The sequence below is a fragment of the Callospermophilus lateralis genome, chromosome 3, assembly GCF_048772815.1.
Source record: "Callospermophilus lateralis isolate mCalLat2 chromosome 3, mCalLat2.hap1, whole genome shotgun sequence".
Taxonomy (NCBI): Eukaryota; Metazoa; Chordata; class Mammalia; order Rodentia; family Sciuridae; genus Callospermophilus; species Callospermophilus lateralis.
This window is the reverse complement of record NC_135307.1, coordinates 116,770,041-116,791,615: the sequence shown is the minus strand read 5'-3', so window position 1 is coordinate 116,791,615 and position 21,575 is coordinate 116,770,041. Positions and strand designations below refer to the sequence as shown.

The following is a 21,575-nucleotide window of genomic DNA, read 5'->3' as shown; positions in this document are numbered from 1 at the left end:
AGCAGCAGGCAGGCGGGGCGCTCCTTGCCTGCCCCTGGATCTGGTTCGTGTTTAAACGACTCATTTCCGCCTATGCGGGTGAGTTATCTTCTTGTGAAATCAAGTTGTAGGAACAAAAAGGTTTTACCAGTGAAACACATGAGGCCTTCTTCATGGAAATCCCAGCAGCAGGCATGGACGGGGCCCTCTCCCTGAATCTGCCGGCCAGCCCCATCTGTGGGTTGCCACAGTGCTGGGCTCTGCGAATGTGGCAGGCAAAAATGTCGGGGCTCCGGGGCAGGCGCTGAAGGCAGGTACGTGTGCATGCACAGCCAGGTGCCGCCCTCCCGGTTGCACCCCTCCAGGGCAAGGGGACCACGGTGCTGGGACCTCCTCCCAGGACGAGGCTTTGTCTGGATTCTGTATACCCCCATTACTGAGGCACAGGTGGTGAGAGAGGGCCAAGCTGGGGCTGGGGGATGGTCTCCAGAGAGCCTGGGCAAAGTGAGGGAGGCTTGGGCTGGACCCCTAGAGCAGAAGGGGTGGGAACCCAGCTGGGAGGGCCTGACCCCACAGACCCAATGGAGCCTCCTGCAGGCCACCCAGCCTTTCATCTCTGCACCCCTTCCTCCTGGTCCTCCCTTCTGCTTGTCTGTGGGTCCGTCTAGGTGGGCTGGGAGGAGAAGGAAAGGGGTCTCCATGGACAGCTTGAGCTGAATGGGAAAATCTCTGAGAACGGTCCTTTGAGCTGAGGTCAGCTGATGGCCGTTCAGCAGCCAGATAGGTCCTCCAGTGAGAGCCCGTGGACCCTGAGGGGGTACACTAAGATAACTACAGGGTGGGGCAAGATGGGGCGGGAATGGACAGGAGGGGACACGAGAGGCCCTTCCCCTCCTCCTGGGCCAGCCTTCCTAGGCCCGCAGTCCCAGGGCTTTTCCCAGAGAGCTAAAAGCAAGAAAGTAACCTTTAGGATTAAAAAGAAATGTTTCTTTGTTAGGATTTTCTTTTTTTGCCTTTAAGCTTCTTTTCACATTTGTAGAGGATTTTTTTTTTTTTCTCTTGTCTGGGGGTCAAAGGAGAAGGGCCCAAGAATGTCGTCCCAGGCGGCAGGGAACCAGACCTCATTCTTGGGGGCAACAGATGACTACTACAACAGCTGGTACATCGATGAGCCCCAGGGGGACAAGGACCTCCAGCCAGAGGGGTGAGTGTGCCACCCCTGGCTCTGTCAGCCATCAGAGTCGGGTGTGGCAGAGGTTACCAACTGGTATATGTGTGGTGGGGGGGACAGACCCTGGGCAAGAGCTGCTAAGAACTGGTTCAGCTACTCATTCACTGTGTGACCCTTAGGCAAGTCATAGCCTCTCTGGGCTTGTTTCTGTATCTGATACTTGAGAACACTAGCCCTTGGCCTGCTGTTAAGAAACTTGAAGTCGGAGGACCTGGTCAATCTGAAAAGCACTGTGTGATGTGTTAAAAAGACAGACTCCCCGCCCCATCCATCCTTGCAGGTTCAGCTCTAGCAGGTCTGGGCTGCTCCCTGGGTGATCTGGCCTGTATCTGGGATGGGGAAGCAATTGAGGGGTTACTGGTCTCTGTGATGAGGGCTTGGGGTGTGGTGTTTATAAGCCTCAGGTTCTTGGAGCAGGCTGGGGAGAAGTGGGGGAGGCAGATAACTGGGACCAAAGTCTAGGGGAAAGTCACTGAGGGAGGGACCCTGTGACCCATTGTCTTGGATGGCTTAGTCTGAGGAGGGAGGATGAGGAGGCTCTGTTTTCTGTAGCAAGAGTGCTCCAGCCAAGCCAGGGAGCGTGCGAACAGAGGGAGGGGGCAGCCAGCCCACCCCGGGGTAGCCCGAGGACTCTTGGCCCAGACCCTTTCTATCTTTGTTTAGTCTGCCCACTCTGGCAGAGGGACTAGGCCTCTCTGTAACCCCAACTGCTGCCTCTGTGGGACCCCAGCTCAGCCCCCCCGCCCTTGTTGTTCCTGGCCCTGGCCCTTCCCCTGCCTCCCTCCTCTGTCTGAGGGTTTCAGGAACTGGAAAGGTGAAGGGAGGGGGGTGCTGAACCAGATGTGTGCACATCTGTTCTCCATTAAAATTTGAAACTAGAGAAGGAAACATGCTCTTATGCCTCCCCGGGGGCTGAGGCTGTGCCCTGGCCAGGCTTGGGTCACTCAGCAGGGACAGAGTCCCCACCTGGGCCTGGGGGAAGGAGCCATGCTTTGAAGGACTCGGGCGGGGTTCTGACACCTGGATAACAGCCCTGTTCTGGGCAAGGGTATGCCCCACTCATCTTCCCTAACTGCCATTGAGAGTGCAGGGCTCTTATGCATGGGCTGGGGGAGGGTCTAGGAAACCCTTGAGGACTCAGATCAAGCCTGGGGTTAGGTACTAATCAGAGGAATGCTAGGACATTGCCTCCTTGGGAACACCAGGGCCTGGGCATTGGCGAAGGGCCAGGCGCCTGCAACCAGTACGGTGCTTGGCATATTTAGATACAGTCTCAGAATAAAGTCCCGGCATGGTAGGGACTGGGTGATGGGGACCGCTGCCTGTAACATGTGTGGCACTTGGGATTTGTAGCTCTCTTCTCCCACGGTCAGACATGGAACCCATAAGAATAAAGAAGAGTATTTGAAACTACTTACGCAGCAAAAGCAAGTCTAGATATTTTCCATCTCCCTTCCCCACCCCCACCCCCCTACCCTGAAAGCTGGGAGCGGGAAGCTGGGCACAGGGGAATCCCATGGAGATGAACTTGGATTCACCTCTCCTGGCGTGAGTCACGCCCCAGGGATATGGTGCACGAAAGCCATGAGGATCTCTGATGGCAGCTCCCCTGTGCCCTCACTGTGTCCAGCACAACAGGCTGGAGTTGGGGTTGGTGGGCACTGGTGACAGTGGCCTGGATGGACTCAGCCACAGAAATATCCTAAGCTCCAGACACCCTCAATGGCTTCCCAGGGCCTCCTGTGCCTGCTCTAACCTGGTCTCACCTTCTGGGCTGCCAACAAACTGAAAGATAGCCTGGGGCCAGTCCCACCCTCTCTGCCTGTCACTGCTTCCTCAGGCTGTCCTTTCAACAGAGTTTCCTTTTCCCTTCTTTGCCTAAAAAGCTGTTAACCAGATTTCAAACTCAAATCCAACCCCATTTCTGTGGCCTCTCTAAGCATGGAGCTTCCCACCTCCCCATGTGACTCCTGTGTGATGTCTGTGTCATCCTGCCTGTCCCATGACACAAAACGCAAGTCCTCGAGCCATCACCCAAATGTGTGCTGAGGTGATGGGGACTGCTGCCTGTCACATGTATGGCACTTGGAATTTGAATGAGGGGTCAGGGGGACCGCAGAGGATACAGAAAGGGCCAGATGTTCTCCCAGACAGTACCCTGGAGGGGATTCCCAGGGCGGAGGTGGCTCCTCATTTCGGGGCGGGGTTTGCTGGAAAATGGCAATGCTGCTCCAGGACAGTGTGCCCAGGTCTCTGTCCTGGCTGGGCCTCGGAGAACAGGGTGTGGCAGGAGCGGGCCGCCTGGTGGGGGGTAGTGCAAACTGAAGGGCTGAGTGGTGGTCCTGAGCTCTGAGCCCAAGCCCACCCCCACACCTGAGTGTGCCAAGGAAGAGGTGGGAGAGGAGAGGTCAAGGCCCAGCTCAGTGATGAGAACCTGATTCCCTACCTGGCCCACCTCAACCCGTGTTTTGGGAAGATGCCACCTCTGCCCTAGGCAAGAAGTGGCAAAGAACAGACTTCTTCAGTCCCCACACCCCAAGGACAAGCCCAAGGACCAGTTTCTTTTCCACTGCTTGCCCTCTGGAATTTCCTGAAAGAAAGCAAGCTGGAGAGAGGAGGCGCCCCTCAGAGAGTCCCAGGGCTCTGCACTCACCCCAGGAGATGAGGAGGCCTTGGTCCTGTCTTCTGTGCAGCAGGAGGGTACCTGAGCTTCCTGAACAGGGACAGCCCTTGTAACCAGTCCTCCTAGAGCATCCACTCAGGTGTCCTCCCTCTGGCTCCCAGGCTTCAGCTGGGCTACCTGGAGGCCACCTTGACCCAGGGATCCAGCTCCAGCTCCAACTCTAGCTCAGAGCTCTTGCCCTACCTGCTTTCTCTGTTGACTTCACTGATCTCTTTGTTGTCACCACAGGCTTCCCTCTGTGCACAGCTACGCTGAGAGCAAGACCTCTGCCAAACCAGAGGGAGCCTTTGTGATGGTTAGATAAATGTCCCCCATTTTAGCTGTATTCAGCTCTGTAGGTTCAGGGAGTGGGGGGCAGTGTGGCCTGGATTTCCTGTCACACTCAATTCTGTGGCTGAGCAACCTTGTGCAGCCAGCAACCTGCCAGTTGACACGAAAAGAGGGTTACCAGGAAAGATCCTTCCAGTCAACCCGAGGTACTAGCAAGTAGAGAGCAAATCATAACAATGAAGTGTCTGATCCACGTAGCAGGCCCAATCTCTGTTCTGAGAAGAGGTCTGCGGGGCCAGGAACAGTCATGGAGTCTTCCTGGAGGAGGAGGGAGGAAGTGGGCCTTGAAGGATTGGAAGCATCTGGGTGAGCAAGAAAGATGCTCTGACTGAACTGGTCCTGCTGTTTCCTCCCAGGAGACTCTTGACTCTTGCTCTGTCACTCCAGAGCTTAGCACCTGGCTGGCATACCATGGGGGGAACAGAAGGTGGAGGAAAGTTCTAGGTGGAGCCTCAGTGTAGACAGCCTCCAACCCCAGGTCCAGCTACACACTGAGGGGGTCTTGCCAGGCCTGAGCCAGTCTTCCTTTGCTCTGTAGGGCTGTGCCTTCCTGTGACCCCAGTGTGCCACCTGGCCTGTTCCATGCCTGCCTGGCCTCGATGTCGGTGAGTCCAATCTGGCTTGCAATCTGCTGCCAGTCTTGGCAGAGGGACTTGTGTCTCTTGTTAGGGCAGATGCAGGGGGATCTGGGAGTCATGGGAGGGGTCTGGGAGTTTTGCCCAGGTGGGGGTCCAAACCAGGATTCAGGCCATGTCCAACCTGTCAGACTTCTGTCACCTCTTGGCCACTCCCCAAGATGCTACATGAGGGTGTACTGGGTAAGGGGGAGGTGTTCTGGGACTAACTGAACTCAGACTCAGACCCTTGGGGACAGCCTGGGCACCCCAAGCATCTTCTGAACTCTCCTTTCAGATCCTCGTGCTGCTGCTGCTGGCTGTGCTGGTGAGGCGCCACTGCCTCTGGCCTGGCTGTGGGCATGGCAGGCCCAGACTGCCCAGGTTGGTTCCTGGGGCCTGGATCCCTCCACTCAGGGGGCCTGACTGACAGGGCCCTCTGGGAGGGGAGGTGACTGGTTGGGTATCTAAAAGCCAACTCCGACTTCAGAGATACCCCTACTTCTCTGTCTGGGCTTTCTCCACCCCCACCCAGGTCTCCTAGGTTAGTCAGGAACCCCAGAGGGAGGGGAGGGACTCACCCAGCTCCCTTTGCTTCTGCTGTGCCAAAATTGGGGTAAAGTCTCCAGGGAACACAAGTCCTCTCACATAGGCCCCAGAGTCTGGACTGGTCACAGCCACCTGATGCTATCTTGACCATCATTTCCCCTGAGAGTCTGGCCTCCAGCTGGAGGTCATTTCTGAGGGTCTGGCCTCCAGCTGGAACTTTCTCATTCAGCCCTGCAACCCAGAGCCTGGGGCAGGCACGACACTGGGGAGATGGGACTGGGCAGACTGGTGTAGGAGACACCAACACGTTGGGGGAGTGGCAGGTGGAACCCGGATGTAGACAGCTTTGTACCCTAGACCTGGGTTGCACATTGAGATGGGTACTGCTGTGCTGTACCCACTTGAGGTCTCTGGCTGACCCAGGACAGAGCTTGCCTGGTCTGGGAGAGGGCTCAGAGAGGATGAGCCTCATGAGGGCAAGGTGGAATAGAGAAGCAGAAGGTCTGGGTGGCCTGCCCCAAGCCCACAGGGTTGACAGCCAGGACATCTGGGCCTGCTGTCTGCCCTGTACCCTGGGTCACACCCAGCCAGGGTGGGGGCTGTTCCACAAGGATGCAGTGATTCACTGTGTTCTCCAAAGATCTGCCTTCCCAGACAGACAGATCAGTTAGTGTGGAGGTATTTGGTGCTTGCTCCCACTGGGTGTGCGTCCCTCTGCCATAGCACTCAGAGCTGGTAGATGGGAGGTACTCACAGACATTTATAGAATGAATGAATAATAGACAAGCCTCAGGCCTCAGTTTTCCCATCTGGGAAGTGGGACTGACTCTACCACACTATTTATGGAACACAGTTGGAGGTAATGGGGGCTGAGCAAGCCCTCCTGTTCTTCCCTGTCTTTGTGTCAGCCCTGTGGATTTCTTGGCTGGGGACAGACCCCAGACAGTGCCTGCTGCTGTCTTCATGGTCCTCTTCAGTTCCCTGTGTTTGCTGCTCTCTGACGAGGACCCGCTGCCCTTCCTGACCCTTGCCTCACTGCCCAACTCAGGTACCCAGTGCAGCCGTGGCCTGAGGCTGGCTTGATGGGATGGGGCAGGGTGGGGTCCAGGGGTATTAAGCTTGGCTCAGGAGGTGATGGTAACCAGAGCAGTTGTCAATGGGAGGAGCCTTTGCTCCTTGGCGTGACCTCTTTAGATCAGCAGACCCCACAAAGTGTGGACATGCGCCCCATTTTACAGCGGAGGGAACTGAGAGTGAGAGAAAGAAGCAACAACAAAGTACAACCTTAATTCCTCAAGAACTTACTCAGGTGCTGGGCTAAGCACTGTGCACAGATCTTCTCCTTTTTGTTGCTAGACTGTGATTCTTTCCACAGAGGGGAAGCCAAGACTTAACTCGCACCAGATCTCAGCTGATGCCTAGTCAGAGCCTGGGTTTGAGCTCCGAGCTCTTGCCCACTGAAGCAGCTGAGGGCTTGGAAGATGGAGATGGGAGAAAGGTCTGGGTGGGCACCACTCAGGCCCCATGTCAGCCTCCATCACGTGTCTCTCCACCTCTTTCGCCTTCCAGAGTCCTGGAAGATTCTGGCCCTGCTCTATTATCCCGTTCTCTACTACCCTTTGGCTGCCTGTGCCGTGGCCGGGCCCAGAGTTGCATACCTGCTTGGCAGCGTACTGTCCTGGGCTCACTTTAGCATCCAGGTCTGGCAGAGGGCAGAGTGTCCCCAGACACCCAAGGTAACCACTGACTCACCACTGCCTGGGGCAGGGGATACATGGAGGAGCCTACTTCAACCTGCGAGGCTCCTTTCATCTTCTTACACGCGGGGCTTCTCTGCCTCCTTCCGTTATGCACGGGATTCCGGACCTTTCAACATGTACCTGTGCCAGACTGGCTTTTCCAGGGGTGGGACAGGGGACAAGGCAGCAGGGCCCTGCCCTCAGCAGCTTCCAGGACAGGAGGGTGCAGAGCAAGAAGAGAAAGCCAGCAACCCCCAATCAATCCCTAGGTCGGGCTGGAGTGGGAACAGAAGTGAAGAGAGATGGAGGATGGCAAGTGCCCAGTCAGGGGATGGTTTCAGGGGCTAGAGAGAATTCCAGAACCTCAGAAACTGGTTCCCTGGCTGCTGGTCAGGACTGTGAAGCTGCTCAGTCTTCCTCACTCAACAAACCTATCTGAAGCATGTACTCTGGACAGGGGCATCTCCAGGCACTGGAACAGCTATGAACAAGACAAGCCAAGTCCCTGGACTCCAAAGAGCTGTTGTTCTAGAAGGAGAGACACAATAAATAGATAAGCAGGTGACTTGAGGAAACTGTTACCTCTCTGAGACTCAGTTTCCCCACCTGTAAATGGAGTTGATAGCACAATCCTTTGGATAGGTGAAGATTAGGAGGTTTCTTTGAGAGGAGGGACTTGGTGGGTCTTTTTCACTACCTAGAGCCTGGCACACACTAAGTTCTCAATAAAAAGACATTGAATTAACCAACAAATGAATGAATACAAGAGGAGCCCAACCCAGAAAGGCCTCAACCCCTGGAGGCAGAGCATGGGCTTCTTGATGCCCAGGTGGCCAACTACATACTGAAGAAATTAGGCCTTTGTCCTGTTTTCAGGGGCCTGTTTCCTGACATGCCTGGAACATGGGAACCTAGAGAGTGGGTATCCTCCATTCAGGGCTCACTGCCCCTGGGGACGGACCAGGGGCCATTAACCTCCCTTTGGCTCCTCCCAGGCCAGATGCTCCTCCCAGGAGCATCTCTACAGGGCCTGAAAAGGTGAAGTGGGCATGTTGGTGAAGCATGGCCCAACTTGGAGGCCCATAGAACTGGAAGCCTTCTCATGACCCTCCAGAGCATCCTCATGGCAATCTGAGGTGGAGAGGGAAACGGATTCTAGTTCTTGGTGGGGGAAGAAAGCAGAAGGTAGGTCTATCTGAGTGTCTGTGTATCTGTCCAGATTTACAAGTACTACTCGCTGCTGGCCTCCCTGCCTCTTCTGCTGGGCCTTGGATTCCTGAGCCTGTGGTACCCGGTACAACTGGTGCGAAGCTTCACCCACAGGACAGGAGCAGGCTCCAAGGTGAATGGTCAGGGCAGGGCTGGGCTGGTTCCTACTTAGCACCCAACACATCAGACTCTCCCATGTCTGTGGTTCCCCCATACATAGCCATGCTTGGTATGAGGCATGTAATAAGTGCTCAGAAAATGTTTTCTGAGTCACTGGGTGACCACTTAGTGGCTGCACCTTTGATCAGCACCCAGGGTACCTGGGGCACTGGGCTGTGTGCACAGCAGGAATTCAACAAAGGATAACTGGGTCAGAAAACAGGAAGTTCTGGCTTCATCTTTGAAACCATCTGGAGAACTGAGTTGGGCCAGGAACCTTGAGCCTTCTGGGAGTTCCACAGATGCTGAAATGACTCACAAAGTATCCAGGGCAGAACTGCATTACAGATCAGTGCTATGTTGGATACTGTTAGATGATGTCAGATGCAGAAGAGGTCTGGGAGGGCTTCTTGAAGGGGGTGGATTTTAGCAAGAGGCCTGAAGGACAAGGAGGGTGTGGAGTGGGGAGAGACTAAGGAGCAGGCCCAGCAGGCATGAGAAGGAGCATGAGTAAGGGGACTGAGGGGTGTGTGTCTATTTTGTTCGTGTCCACCCTGGCAGCATGGAGCAGGTTGTAGCTTATAATAGATACTCAGCTAACATTTTTGAAGTTTTGGATGGATGGATAGATACATCTTGTGAGAGAGAATTCTTGAAAGCTATTGCAATCTTCTTAAGAAACACCTTCTATATGTCGGGCCTTGAGCTCAGTGCTTGGGCCTCCAGGAGCTTCCCTATGCTGGGGGGGAGATGGGTGCAGTGTGGGTGAAATGTGCAAGGGGCTCCTCCAGCTGCCGTTGGAACGCAAGCATAGGCGGGGTCAAGTGGCTTATGCATGGGAGAAGGAACGAACACTCCAGAGGCTCTCAAAGGGGCAGAGGCAGATTATAGAAAGCCTGAGGAGGAATAGGGAGTGAGGAGAGGCCAGGTGGGTCCGCTTCCCAGGGCAGCCCTCTTGTCCCAATGGCCCCAGCCTCTTAGTTGGGCTTCTGCAAGGCAGGGGAACATCTCTCCATTGGGGGCCCCTTCTCTCCTCTCTCTCCATGGCAAACCTCTCTGCCAAAGCTTGAACGGAATAAAATCCTCTTTGGACTTTGGTCAAAGAGATTTAAACCACAAAGGACCCAGTCAAGCTTTGAGCTGACCCACTCTAGCCCTAGGTCCTGGGGTTGCTATAGCAACAGGTGACCGTGGCCTGTTTTCTCCCAGTGATCCAGGGCAGTGGCTAACCTCATGCTCCCATGGGCTTCTGCCACTTTGCAGGCGGCTTAAGTCCTGGAATGTGGCTTAGGCAAATCTGATCACCCTTGTGATGTCCCTTGAGTGGGAGGAGAAGCCTGAGGGATCTGCCCTGGAATGGCCTCAGCCTGAGTTCTGGGCAGAGATGGGCCCAAGGGACACAGGCTTTTCTTTACTCCAGTTGCTGGGGTCGGGGAAGGGAAGCAGTGAGTAAAGCAGGAGAGTTGGCGTTAGATTGTAGGAAGAACAGCATTGAGGGGAGAATTCCTTGCCAGGAAAAGAGGACACTTTTGCAGGTCATGGACCTTGTTCCCCAAGGTCACAGGTCACCCTCTCCATACTCCGCTATCACCACCACAGTCAGGTGTTTATGTATTTATGGGGACCTACTTGGTGTCCACTCTGGTGCCCTAAGCCAGGGCCCCCGGGATGGCTCAAGGCAGGTCTCATCTGCTCCCCACTTCTCTGTCTCCACAGGGGCTGCAGAGCAGCCGCTCTGAGGAGTATCTGAGGAGTCTTCTTTGCCAAAAGAAGCAGGAAAGCCGGTGAGGTCCCAGGCAAGCGGAATGGTGGGCAGGGCTGCTGAGCAGCCATGTTTGGGAGGCTGGTGCACAGTGGGGACAGAGGTGAGGAGTGACCAGGCTCTGCAGCTTGGTCTTGGGGCTGGGGCTTTACCTGGGGCCTCCCCTGCCTGCCTGGGTCTTTGCAGCTCCTGTCCTACCTCCAAGCATGGCTTCCTGTCCCGGGCCTGGAGCTGCTGCCAACGCTACACCTACACTCCACAGCCAGGTACCGAGAGTCTGATGTCTAGTGACAGGTGTCCTCACTTCTCTTTGCCCAGAAGCAGTAGTGGAGGGCTGGCTCCTGTTCCCCTGCTCCCTTGTCACCAGGAGAAGACAACTGCCAGCTTGGGACAAGGGGAAGATCCTGGCCTGGCCTTGGTGGCCCAGGGTCTTATGAGCTCTGTCCCTTTTCCTGGGCCTCTTGGGAGGGATGGGGCCCTGGAGCCTTAGTGGTGCTGTTCACCATACCCCTTCTTTTGGATTCTGCAGGATTCCGCCTCCCCTTGAAGTTAGTGATCTCAGCCACCTTGACAGGGACAGCCATTTACCAGGTATGTCCTACACCCTGTAGTGACCCTTGAATCCCCAATCTTGGAATAGCTCAGGCCCAACTCAGCTCTTCAAATGCCCCACCCATGGTCCTGTCCAGCTACTTCTGACCATCTTGGGAATGCTGGCCCAGAAGGCCAGGGTGTCAGCCCTTATTGGGCTCATATAGCAACTCAGAGCATGAGTTTTGGAGTCACATAAAAATGGATTTAAATCCTACCTCCATTATTTGCCTCCTGTGTGACCTTGGACAAGCCATTCAACCTCTCTGAACCTGTTACTTCATCTATAAAATGGAAAAAATAGAATCATTTTCCTCTTTGGTTAGTTGAGAAAATTCAGTGAGACCATATATTTGATGAATCCTCACTACCACCACCACCAGCCCCACTTACCCCCCAAAAAACCCAAAATAAAATCCTGGAAGGTAGGTATAATTTCTCTCCATTTATAGGGGAAGTTGAGGCTCAGAGACTTTGACTCGGTCAAATTCCTACAGCTAATTTATCACAGAGTTGCTAAAATCTGAATCTGGGTATTTCTAGATTAAATGTGAATGCTCATTGCTTTGTCCAACATGAAAAAAATAGAAATTTTATATTCTAAAGTTTAGAATATAAAGGCCCTAGATTGATAGGTAATAGACAGGCAGAGGTGTAGGGATGCATTATGCTTCCTGGGGGACCTGCCAGGCCACTGAGGTGTCCGTAACATACAGTGTAGAGGGGTGCGGCCTCTGCTCTAAGGTGTGGATAGGATACTCCGATGGTCTCCAGGCATGTGCTGTAGCTAGCCTGCTGCCACGGTCCCCTCTGAAGTCCCCTTGCTTGCACAGGAAACACTTCCTGGGTGGGATACCTGGTGTGAGCACAGCCAGGCCTTGGCATCCTCACTGTGGGCCTTCCCAGGTGGCCCTGCTGTTGCTGGTGAGCGTGGTTCCTACCATGCAGAAGGTGAGGGCAGGTGTCACCACGGACGTCTCCTACTTGCTGGCCGGCTTTGGGATCGTGCTCTCCGAGGACAGGCAGGAGGTGGTGGAGCTAGTGAAGCACCATCTGTGGGCTCTGGAAGGTGAGTCTCCCCTCCTCAGGAGCCCCAAAGCCACAGAGGGGACAGGAGCCAGAATAGGGTCCCAGCCTGCCACAAACATCCTGGGGGTCCTTGGACACCTTCCTTCCCCTCTCTGGGCCTCCACTGCCTTGTCTCCAAGTTGGGGCAAGTTTCTGAGACCTAAAGAGACCTGTCTCGGCAGCCCCCTGCTCCTGCCCCCAGCTCCTGGGTCTTTGACCCACTCTGCAGGTGTGGTGACAGAGAAGGGTGGCAAGTGTGAGCTGAGGGAGGGGAGGGAGGAAAGGAGGCAGTGATGTGGGGCAGTGGGCCAGGATTTCTGGGCTAACCCATGGCAGGGGATGGGGTTGGGCAGGGTACCCGTTTTCTCTCCCAGTCCCTGTCTGCTCAGGCCATCTCCTCTCCTTGCCTCCCCTGAAATGAGACCCCAAGCCAGGGAATGGTAGATGCCACCTGGAGTCCTATTCCTGCAGTTACCTCCCCACCCCACCTCCCAGGCCCTCCCCATACCTCCCAGGCTTCCCCACAGGGTCTCCACTGAGCACATGAAGAAAGGCTGGCCTACGGCTGTGCAGCGGGGCAGAGTGGAGCCAGGGAGCAAATGCAGGTCACCTGCACCCAGGGGCTCTTTCCATCACCATGAGATAAGTCTGGAAATCAAGAGTCCTAGGGCCTACACCCTTGGCTCATTTGAGGGCTCCTTAATAATGGGCACCCTGGTTTCTGGGGAGTAACCCATGGTAGTTGGAGCAGAGGCTGCCAGCATTGTAGGCTGCTCTGCAGCTTTCCCAACCATGAACATCATCCTGTCCCACAGACCAAGGCAAGCTGGCAATGCCAAATGGCAGGAAGTGGGGCGTAGAGTGGGGAAGAGGCAGAGGTGTGCCCAGTGACTCCTCCTTCCCTGCCCATCCTTCCCACCGCGTGCCTGAAGGCTTCAGCTCTCACATTGGAGTCTGCCTGGGAACTGCTGCCGAGGCCCACAAGCTGGACAGGTGACAGGTTTAAAGAGGGCTGTGACCTGGGTCACAGGGAGGAACAGATGTGGCCTAGCTATGCCCACATCCAAGCTCTGATCCTTACTTGCAGTGGCCCTGTTAGATCAGCATGAGTGATCCTGGTTCATAGAACAGGAAACTGAGGCTCTCGGGCAAGAAGTAAAGTGCCCAGGGCAGTGAGTCTTCTACTTACCACACCTTGCATTTACAGTTGTATGTTCCAGTTTCTAGGCTCAAATATTCCTTTTGGATCTTTTTGGAAGTGGGGGCCAAACAAAGCAGCATTTACTCTCCTAGTTTAAGGATAAGGAAAATCGAGGCCCAGGAGGGATTAGAGATATGCCCAAAGCCATTTAGCAATCTAGTTGTGGAACTGAGGTTAGAGCTGGGCTTGGAGCCTTTGGTCTGTTTTTCTTTTGTACCAGGGATTGAACCCAGGTGCACTCGACCGCTGAGCCACATCCCCAGCTCTTTTTTATATTTAGAGACAGGGCCTCACTAAGTTGCTGAGGCTGGCTTTGAACCCATGATCCTCCTGCCTCAGCCTCCTGAGCCACTGGGATTACATGCTTATGCCACTGCACCCAGCATCCTTTGGTCTGTTCTTAAGCTAAGAAGCTAATGTCTTCTGAGCTCTTGTGTTGGGGCTGCCCATTGGTGCCTGGGCCATAACTCTGGCATTGTTGGCAGAAAGCTTAGACCCTGGGTCAGGCAGGCCAGATTATATTCTCAGTTCCATCGATTACAAACTGTGGGACCTTGGACAAGCTGCTTCACCTCTCCTGGCTTTGACTTCCCTACCTGCAATATGGATGCTGAGGTTAAAAGGGCACCCCTGTCCAGGAGGCCCTTGACTGGTTGAAGAAGATGGATCTGTCTACAAGGAGTGTCTTGAGTGGGCAGGTGCAGGATCTCAGCAGCCGCAAAAAGAAGGAAGATTTTCTGGGTGCCAGGGTTTGGAGCAACCCAAGTCTGGAGCCATTGGAGGGAGAGAGAAACAGTAGGTGGACAGATGGAGATAAATGGCCAACCCTGCCCCTCTGTTAGCCTTTCATTCACTTGATGAGGCTCGGCTGGCAGGTTCCTTCCTCCTGGCAGCAAGTGGTCCAGAATGCCCCTTGCCTGGTGCTCAGTTGGCTTCAAAAGGGGCAATGCAGCAGGCTGGAGCTGTGCATGCCCAGCGTTATCTCTCAATCATACTTTGCAGAAAAGTATCCCTGAGGGTATTACAGGGGGAAGCCAGGGACAGGCAAAGAGGCTCCTGTTTTTGCAACAGTTGTTCTCAGTCCTAGCTGTATATGAGAATATTTGATAACTTTTTAAAAAGTTTCCCAGATTTGGGGCTGGGGTTGTGGCTCAGCCGTAGAGTGCTCGCCTAGCATGTATGAAGTCTTGGGTTCGATCCTCAGCACCATATAAAAATAAACAAAATAAATGTAAAACAAAAAAGTTTCCCAGATTTGAAGTCACCACCCCAGATCTACTGAATTGTAGACTCTGAGGGTAGGGCCCAGCATCTATGATTCACCCTGCCCAATAATTCTAACACAAGCAAAAGTTTGAGAACCACCATAGGAGGCACCGTTAAGTATTGCTTGGTTGATTGGTTCCAATTAATTGCTGCTGGAAGTGTCACACTGGATCCAGGCAGTTGAGTTCTATGTCTCATGAATTCGAGGAATGAAATCCACAGACACCAGGGTGAGAGTAAAGTAACAGGATTTATCAGAGTAATAGAAAGAGAGCCAGGAGTGGTGGCACATGCCTGTAATCCCAGTGATTCCGGAGGCTGAGGCAGGAGGATCACGAGTTCAAAGCCAGCCTCAGGAATTTAGCAAGGCCTTAAGCAACTAAGTGAGGCCCTGTCTCTAAATAAAATACAAAAAGGGGTGGGGGTGTGGCTCAGTGGTTAAGTGCCCCTGGGTTCAATTCCTGAGAAGGAGGAGGAGGAGGAGGAGGAAGAGGAGGGAGAATAATAGGAAAAAATCAGAGCTTCCAGAGGGGAGGGTCCCCAAGAGAGGGATGCCAATGGGTGTGTTGTCTCAGGGTTTTTAAAGGCATATCTAATGTCCCGGCCCAGGTGATTGGTGGGGTCAGGGGTGCAGCATGGACCAATCAAGCTTTCTAAACCCTGAGTTTAATAAGCCAATCAGGAGTGTATAATTTCAATCCATTATTTACATTATTAAAGAGGACAGGTCTCACCCGGTGACTCTGACACATCTTTTAGAAAGGGGAAGCATTTCGGGTAGGTCTGCTTGTGGTCAGCTGTAGCGAGGGATAAGGGGAAGGGTAACTAAGGAAGGGCTGCTGTGGTGACAGCTGTGAGGGGCAGAGGCAAGTATTCTACCACAGAAGAAGGCATGGTGGTAACCCTTCCCTCCCCTCCTGTCCTTCTCCCAAGGCCTTATCCTATCTGCCTGAGGGCGATCTCCCTTCCTGCCTCAGATGTGACTCCTGAAGGCTCTACCTGCAGACCAGTGCTGCTCAGCCTGGCTGCACACTGGAATCCTGGTTGCTTTCCCAGCACCAACGCTGGGTCTGCCCCACAGAAACTCTGATTTAACTGGTCTGGAGACAGCCCAGGCAGCAGGGAGTTCGGGCAGCTCCAGGTTACCCCAATGTGCTACCAGGGTTGAGACCCACTGCCCCCGCATCTCTGGCTACATGGATCGGGTGCTGGCCTTACTCATGTGTTTGCTGTCACCTTTCCAGGTGGAAACACAGGAATTGGGGACACTTCTCTGGGCTGACTTACAAGCTCAGAGTGCAGGCAACTGGGGTCCTTCTGGATCTAGTGGAGGGCTGCACTTACCATACCTGGCTGTGGGGTTGGCTGTGTTTAGCCCCCTCTCTGACCTTGTTTCCTCTTTGGCCTCCTGGGAACAATTCCCGTGTCTGACCTCCTGGGGTTGCTTCGGGGATCTAGGGTGAGGATGTCTGTGGATGGAGGGTGGGAGGACTGCACCCTGATAGTCTTCAGTATTTGTTAACAACACACCCTCCACTCTTTTCCAGCTCTTTTTCCAGCAATCTCGTTACCTGTGTGCATGGCCGGGGTTGGGGTGAAGGAGCTGAGAGGTGGGGCCACACCCCCAAGATGGGTGGCAGGGCCACCTTCCTTGTTGTTATAGACTTGGCACACTGCCATGGACTCACATCCTCTGTGCCCTGAACAAAAGCCATTGGTCAGGCAGGGGTGGGGATTGTGGCTTGAGTTATCCCAGGAGCAACAGCGTGCCTGGGAGGTGCACACGAATGAGCAAAGCAAGGATCAGGGGTGAGGTACCCCCCTGAAGTTTCCATAGCCACGAAGTGGTGGGGCTTGAGGCAGGAGCCTGGTTGGGTGGAATCCCTTGAAAGATAGGGACAGGACCAAGAAGACTCCATTCGGAGGGGGATGGGGGCCAGGGTCCCATCCTGGCAGGGGATCATCCCAATGATCCCCCAGGACCCAACCTCCCACTGTGCCCCCTCTCCCCCTCCAGCTTGCTACATCTCGGCCTTGGTCCTATCTTGCACACTCACCCTCCTGCTCCTGATCCGCTCGCTGACAACTCACAGGTTGGTGGCAGCTCTGACTAACCCTGTGCAGAAGTGGGAAAGGGCCAGAGACCCAAGCAGGTGTGTGTGGAAGCCCTGGGGCTGCAGGGAGGGAAGGCCCTGGAGACTGCAAGGTAGTGGGTGCAGAGGTGGGCCCTGGGGCTGCCTTCTGAGCGGCTGTCTGGTTGGGGAAATACCTGCAAGGGAAATGGAGCATGACTGAAAGGAGGGGGTACCTCTGAGAAGGGGCCACCCCAGAGAGCTGAATTCAATAGGGAGGCCATCTGGGCAGTTGGCATTCTACCTAAGAGTGGAAGAAGAGGTAGGTGGCAAGCTACAGAGAGTGCTACAAGCCAGAGGAACCTCATGAGAGCTGGGCATGGTGGCGCACGCCTGCAATCCCAGCTGCTTGGGGAGGCTGAGGCAGGAGGATCACAAGTTCAAAGCCAGCCTCAGCAGCAGGGAGTGCTAAGTTAACTCAGTGAGACCCTGACTCTAAAGAAAGTACAAAATAGGGCTGGGGATATGACTCAGTGCTCGAGTGCCCCTGAGTTCAATCTCTGGTACCCACACCCCAAGTAAGTAGAGAAGTGGGTGCACCTGACAGCGTGAAGGGTGGCCTGGCAGGGGTAGGAGCCTGGAGGGGTTGTTCTAGAATTTGAATGCCAAGCTGCGTAGCTTGCCCTTTTGCGGTGAGGGCTGAAGAGCTTGAGGCATTCTGAGTTCTGGGTGGGAACAGGCCTTGTGGGAATGGGAGACAGGAGCTCACCATGGCAAGAACTGGCCCCCATGCTCTGTGCACTTGACAGCCCTCAGAGACCCTGTCCAGGGCTCTTTCCCACCGGATTGGCCCCTCTGACCCAGGCATTCAAGGTTCCACAAGAATGCTTGCCCGCATGCTGCCCTGGTGGCCGAGTTGCGTATCACCTCCATTCTCGAAGTTGATTCCCACTATCCCAACATGGCTCAGGTTGAACCTCTGCCTGGTTTTGTCTCCTTTGTCACCCTGTAAGGCTCCCAGGATGTCACCTCTTCCAGGAAGACCTGCCAGCTTGAGTTAGTGGCCTCAGGGCTCTGAGGGTCCCTGCTGAGGGTTTTAATTGGGCTAGGGGTTTGGCCAGAGAGTGCCCAGGGGCACCTGGGAGTGTCTTCCTCCCTGAGGGTGCTGCCCCCCTTGCTCACACCCCAGGGCCAACCTTCAAGCTTTGCACAGAGGGGCTGCCTTGGACCTGGGCCCCCCACTCCAGAGCACCCGACCATCCCGCGAGGCCATATTCTGTTGGATGAGCTTCAGCGCCTACCACACTGCCTTTACCTGCTTCGGTGAGCCCCCTCCCCTCCCCCAGCCCAGACCTTAGTCCCTGTGGTGGCGGAGGGAAGCATGCTCCAAAGTAAGAGCATCAAGGAGCACTGGGAGAAGGGTACCCTTCGCATGAAGACTAACCCTGGGTGCCACCAGGTGTTTACGCGCAGGTGTATACCCAGGTCTGGAGGTGGCAGGTTCAAGGTGGCACATTGCGTCTCCTGTAAGGGAGGGCTGTGCTGCACTGGGCTGCCTTGGAAGGTAAGGGGAGCCTGTCACCACAAGTATGAAAGCAGGGTTCCATGGATATTGTTGGGGATGGCAAAGGGGTTCCCGCAGCTGGTAAAGCATCCTGAAATTATGGGGCTGGGACCAGGGCTGTAAATCCAAGGTTACTTTGGTTCTCCCCCCCTCTTGGGGGAGGAGAAAGATGTTGATAATGGAGAGGAATTACTGGGACGAAAAGTCATGATTTCTGCCAAGTCTTTTTTTTTTTTTTCCTTCCTTTTTCCAACTGGAGATTGAACCCCAGGGTGATCTACTACTGAGAGACATCATAGTTCTTTTTATTTTATTTTATTTTTTATTTTGAGATAGTCGAGGCAAGTTGTCCAAGTTGGTCTTGAACTTGTGACCCTCCTGCTTTAGCCTTTGGAGCAGTTGGGGTTATAGGCGAGTGCCACCATGCCTGGCTTGCCAAACCCGTTTGTATGCATTATATCATGTGATCAATTGATCTGGTTATTTCCACAGACAACTCTTGGGTACCTACGATACACCAGGCTCTGGCTGGTAGGAATGCAATCCCTGATTTACAGAGGGGTCTTGTCCCCAGGAACTTAGGAGCAAGTGGGGGAAAATGATGCTTGCAAAGCTCTTTGGTTTCAAAGAGTTGCCACTGATTCAATCTCTTTGGATCACACAATAGCCCTCTGAGGTAGGGACTACGATCACCATTTTGCAGAGGAAGAAACCACAGCTCAGAGACTTGCTCAGGGCAACACAGCTAGGTAGTAGAAGAGCAGGGATTGAAATCAGGTTGGCCCTTGAATCCAAAGCTCTTGAATTCCTGAGGGAAGCAGAGGTGCGCCAGTTCCCAAATAACTTGGTATCTGTCCTCTTGTTGTTCCTGATCCCTGCAGGGCTCCTGGTACAGCAGATCATCTTCTTCCTGGGGACTACAGTCCTTGCCTTCCTGGTGTTTGTGCCTGTGTTGCACGGCAGGAACCTCTTGTTCCTACGATCCCTGGGGTCCTCATGGTGAGTGAGGCAAGGAGTAGAGGGCTCTGGAACCCTTTTGTAGAGGGCTGTTAACAGCAACCACCCTCCCTAATCCACCTGCAGGCCCTTCTGGCTGACTTTGATCCTAGCTGTGACCCTGCAGAACATAGCAGCCCACTGGGTCTTCCTGAAGACTCACCATGGATACCCAGAGCTGACTAACCGGTAGGGTGGTCTCTGAGCTTGTGGTTCCCTAGGGCCCTCAGCCTCTTCTTCAGTGTCTCCTACCCAGTAGGTAGAAGAAAGAGCTTGCCTTACCTACAGAGACATTCCAAGATATCTTTCTCTATATCTGTGGGATCTACACTCCTCCCTGGATCCTCGTTGCCCCGCAAACCCTACATCTTCTCACTTTGCAGGAAAGAAGTTCTGTGTCAGATGGCAGAGTTGTGGGGAAACCTTGACCCCACAAGGGAATTTGAATTAGTGGATAGGGGAATCAGAGGAGGAGACAGAAGGCACTGGGTTCATGGAAAGACCCAGATAGACATGGACTAAAATCCTAGCCTGTCCACCGAGTAACTAGATAGGCTTGACTAAGTCACCAGGTTCTCTGGGCCTCAGTTTCCCTCCCAAAGAAGAGAGTGATACCACCTGTCTTCCAGGGTGGTGGGTTGAGAGGGAAGGCCCAGCATAGAGCACGTCACTCAGAAGGCATACTTAACAAATAGTAGGTGCTCAATAAACACAGCTGCTGTGGGCCTCTAGGTGTGACACTGGTCCTGGGAGGGGGCTCTGGGAAGCCTGCCTCAGCCTTTCTCCTCCCTGCCCCAGGCGAGCACTCTACGCAGCCACCTTTCTCCTCTTTCCCATCAACACGCTGATCGGTGGGGTGGTGGCCACCTGGCGAGTGTCCCTCTCCGCCCTCTATAACACTGTCCACCTCAGTCAGATGGACCTCAGTCTGCTGTCATCACGAGCTGCCACTCTGGACCCTGGTAAGATCATTGGGCAGGGGCTGGGAGCCTACACAGTGCAGGAGGGGGTCTACCCCCCCTGCCCTCCAGCAGATATGTTCATGGAGGATGATCGTGACCATGAGTATCATGCATTCTGTGTACTGCTGGGGCTCTGAGGGTGTGCAGCGCCTGTGGCATGTTCCATGGGTCCACGTGTGTCCGTGTGCAGAGTATGTGCCATGGCCCTGTGTGTTTGCAGGCTTGGACGCATGTGTGTCCTTGTGTGTATCAGGGGAGTCCAGGGTCTCTAGTCTGCCACTGGCCCCTCCTACCCAAGCACTGCCATCCCCCTCCCCACCCCAGGCTATCGCACATACAGAAACTTCCTGAAGCTGGAGGCCAGCCAGTCGCATCCTGCTGTGACGGCCTTCTGCGCACTGCTCCTTGCAGCTCGAAGTCCCCGCTTCCAGGCTCCGGTGGACCCCAAGGGAAATCTCAGAACTGGGGAGGAAGAAGAAGGTGCGCTCTCCCACTGGGGATGGGAGCCCAGCCTGCCCAGCTCAGCATATCCCTGCCAGCATAGTGAGCACCAGGAAAATTGTCACCTCCCCTCTCTCTTGGCTGCCTGAGATCCCCCATCCTGGTCCAGTCTCATGATAATTTTTTCCCATGATACAAATGTACACACACACACACACACACACACACACACACACACACACCCCTTCTCTGTGCACACAGAGAAGGAAATGGCTGCCTTGCTAAGGGGCTCTGTCGTGCCCCCCTCCCCCATTACCTCCTATCTCTCCCCAGGAAGTGTGAGGCCTTTCCTTCCCTACTGCTCAGGAAGTGTGTAATAGGAGGGAACACTAAGCCAGCTCTGTGCCCTTGTGTTGGCCTTGCCTCTGGTCCCTCCACTGACCTCAGCTCCTCCTGCTTCTGTCTGCCACCTGCGTGGGCACATCCTGAACCTTTACCCCACCCCCAAGCCCAGCTTCTTCCAATTTCCCACTCTGAGCTGGCAGCTGGAACCCCAGGCTCAATACCTTACTATATATGGGATTTGCAGACTCTCTGGGATATGCAGAGTCTGGGGCCTGGGGACACTTGGCTGAGGGTCAGAGTTATTCACAGAAGGTCTCTCTCCCTCTCAGGGTTGCAGTTGCTCCAGACAAAGGACCCTATGGCCAAGGAAACGGGGCCTAGAGCCAGCCGGAACAGGGCCCGCTGGGGTCTGGCCTACACGCTACTGAACAACCCAGCCCTGCAGGCCTTCCGGAAGACAGCTCTCTCAGGTGCCCAGGCCAATGGTGCTCAGGCCTGAGGTCAAGGAAGGCAGCCCGCTTGCCCTGTGTGTTGAGGCACGTGCCCATCTACCCTCCTCCCCCGTTCTCTGCACACCACCCCAACCATGGCAGCCCCTCCCCTTAGCAGCAGCTTAGCCAGCAGGTTCTTGGGATCAAGGTCCCAGTGACTAGCTGAGGCCTGGGGTCACTGAGGCTGAATGAAGGTTTGTCCCTCCTATGAGCCTTGGAAGGACTGTCATCTGCCCCTTTGGTCTTGGGAATTGCAGAGAGGACTCTGGAGAAAGCAACTGGGGTGAGGGTGAGGGTTAGGGTTGTTCCAGGAGCCAGTGGAG

General features: G+C 54.6%; 1 protein-coding gene across 1 annotated transcript; it reads left to right on the top strand.

Moving 5' to 3' along the window:
- Positions 1–1,070: 1,070 nt before the first annotated feature.
- On the top strand, positions 1,071–21,260 carry Stra6 (signaling receptor and transporter of retinol STRA6). Its single transcript, XM_076849411.1, has 17 exons — positions 1,071–1,183; positions 4,762–4,828; positions 5,136–5,221; positions 6,295–6,452; positions 6,956–7,122; positions 8,345–8,467; positions 10,210–10,277; positions 10,442–10,521; positions 10,785–10,846; positions 11,753–11,915; positions 16,399–16,474; positions 17,643–17,776; positions 18,899–19,016; positions 19,101–19,202; positions 19,812–19,975; positions 20,300–20,455; positions 21,091–21,260. Exons 1-17 carry the CDS (start codon positions 1,071–1,073, stop codon positions 21,258–21,260), a joined length of 2,007 nt encoding a protein of 668 aa, XP_076705526.1.
- Positions 21,261–21,575: the final 315 nt, after the last annotated feature.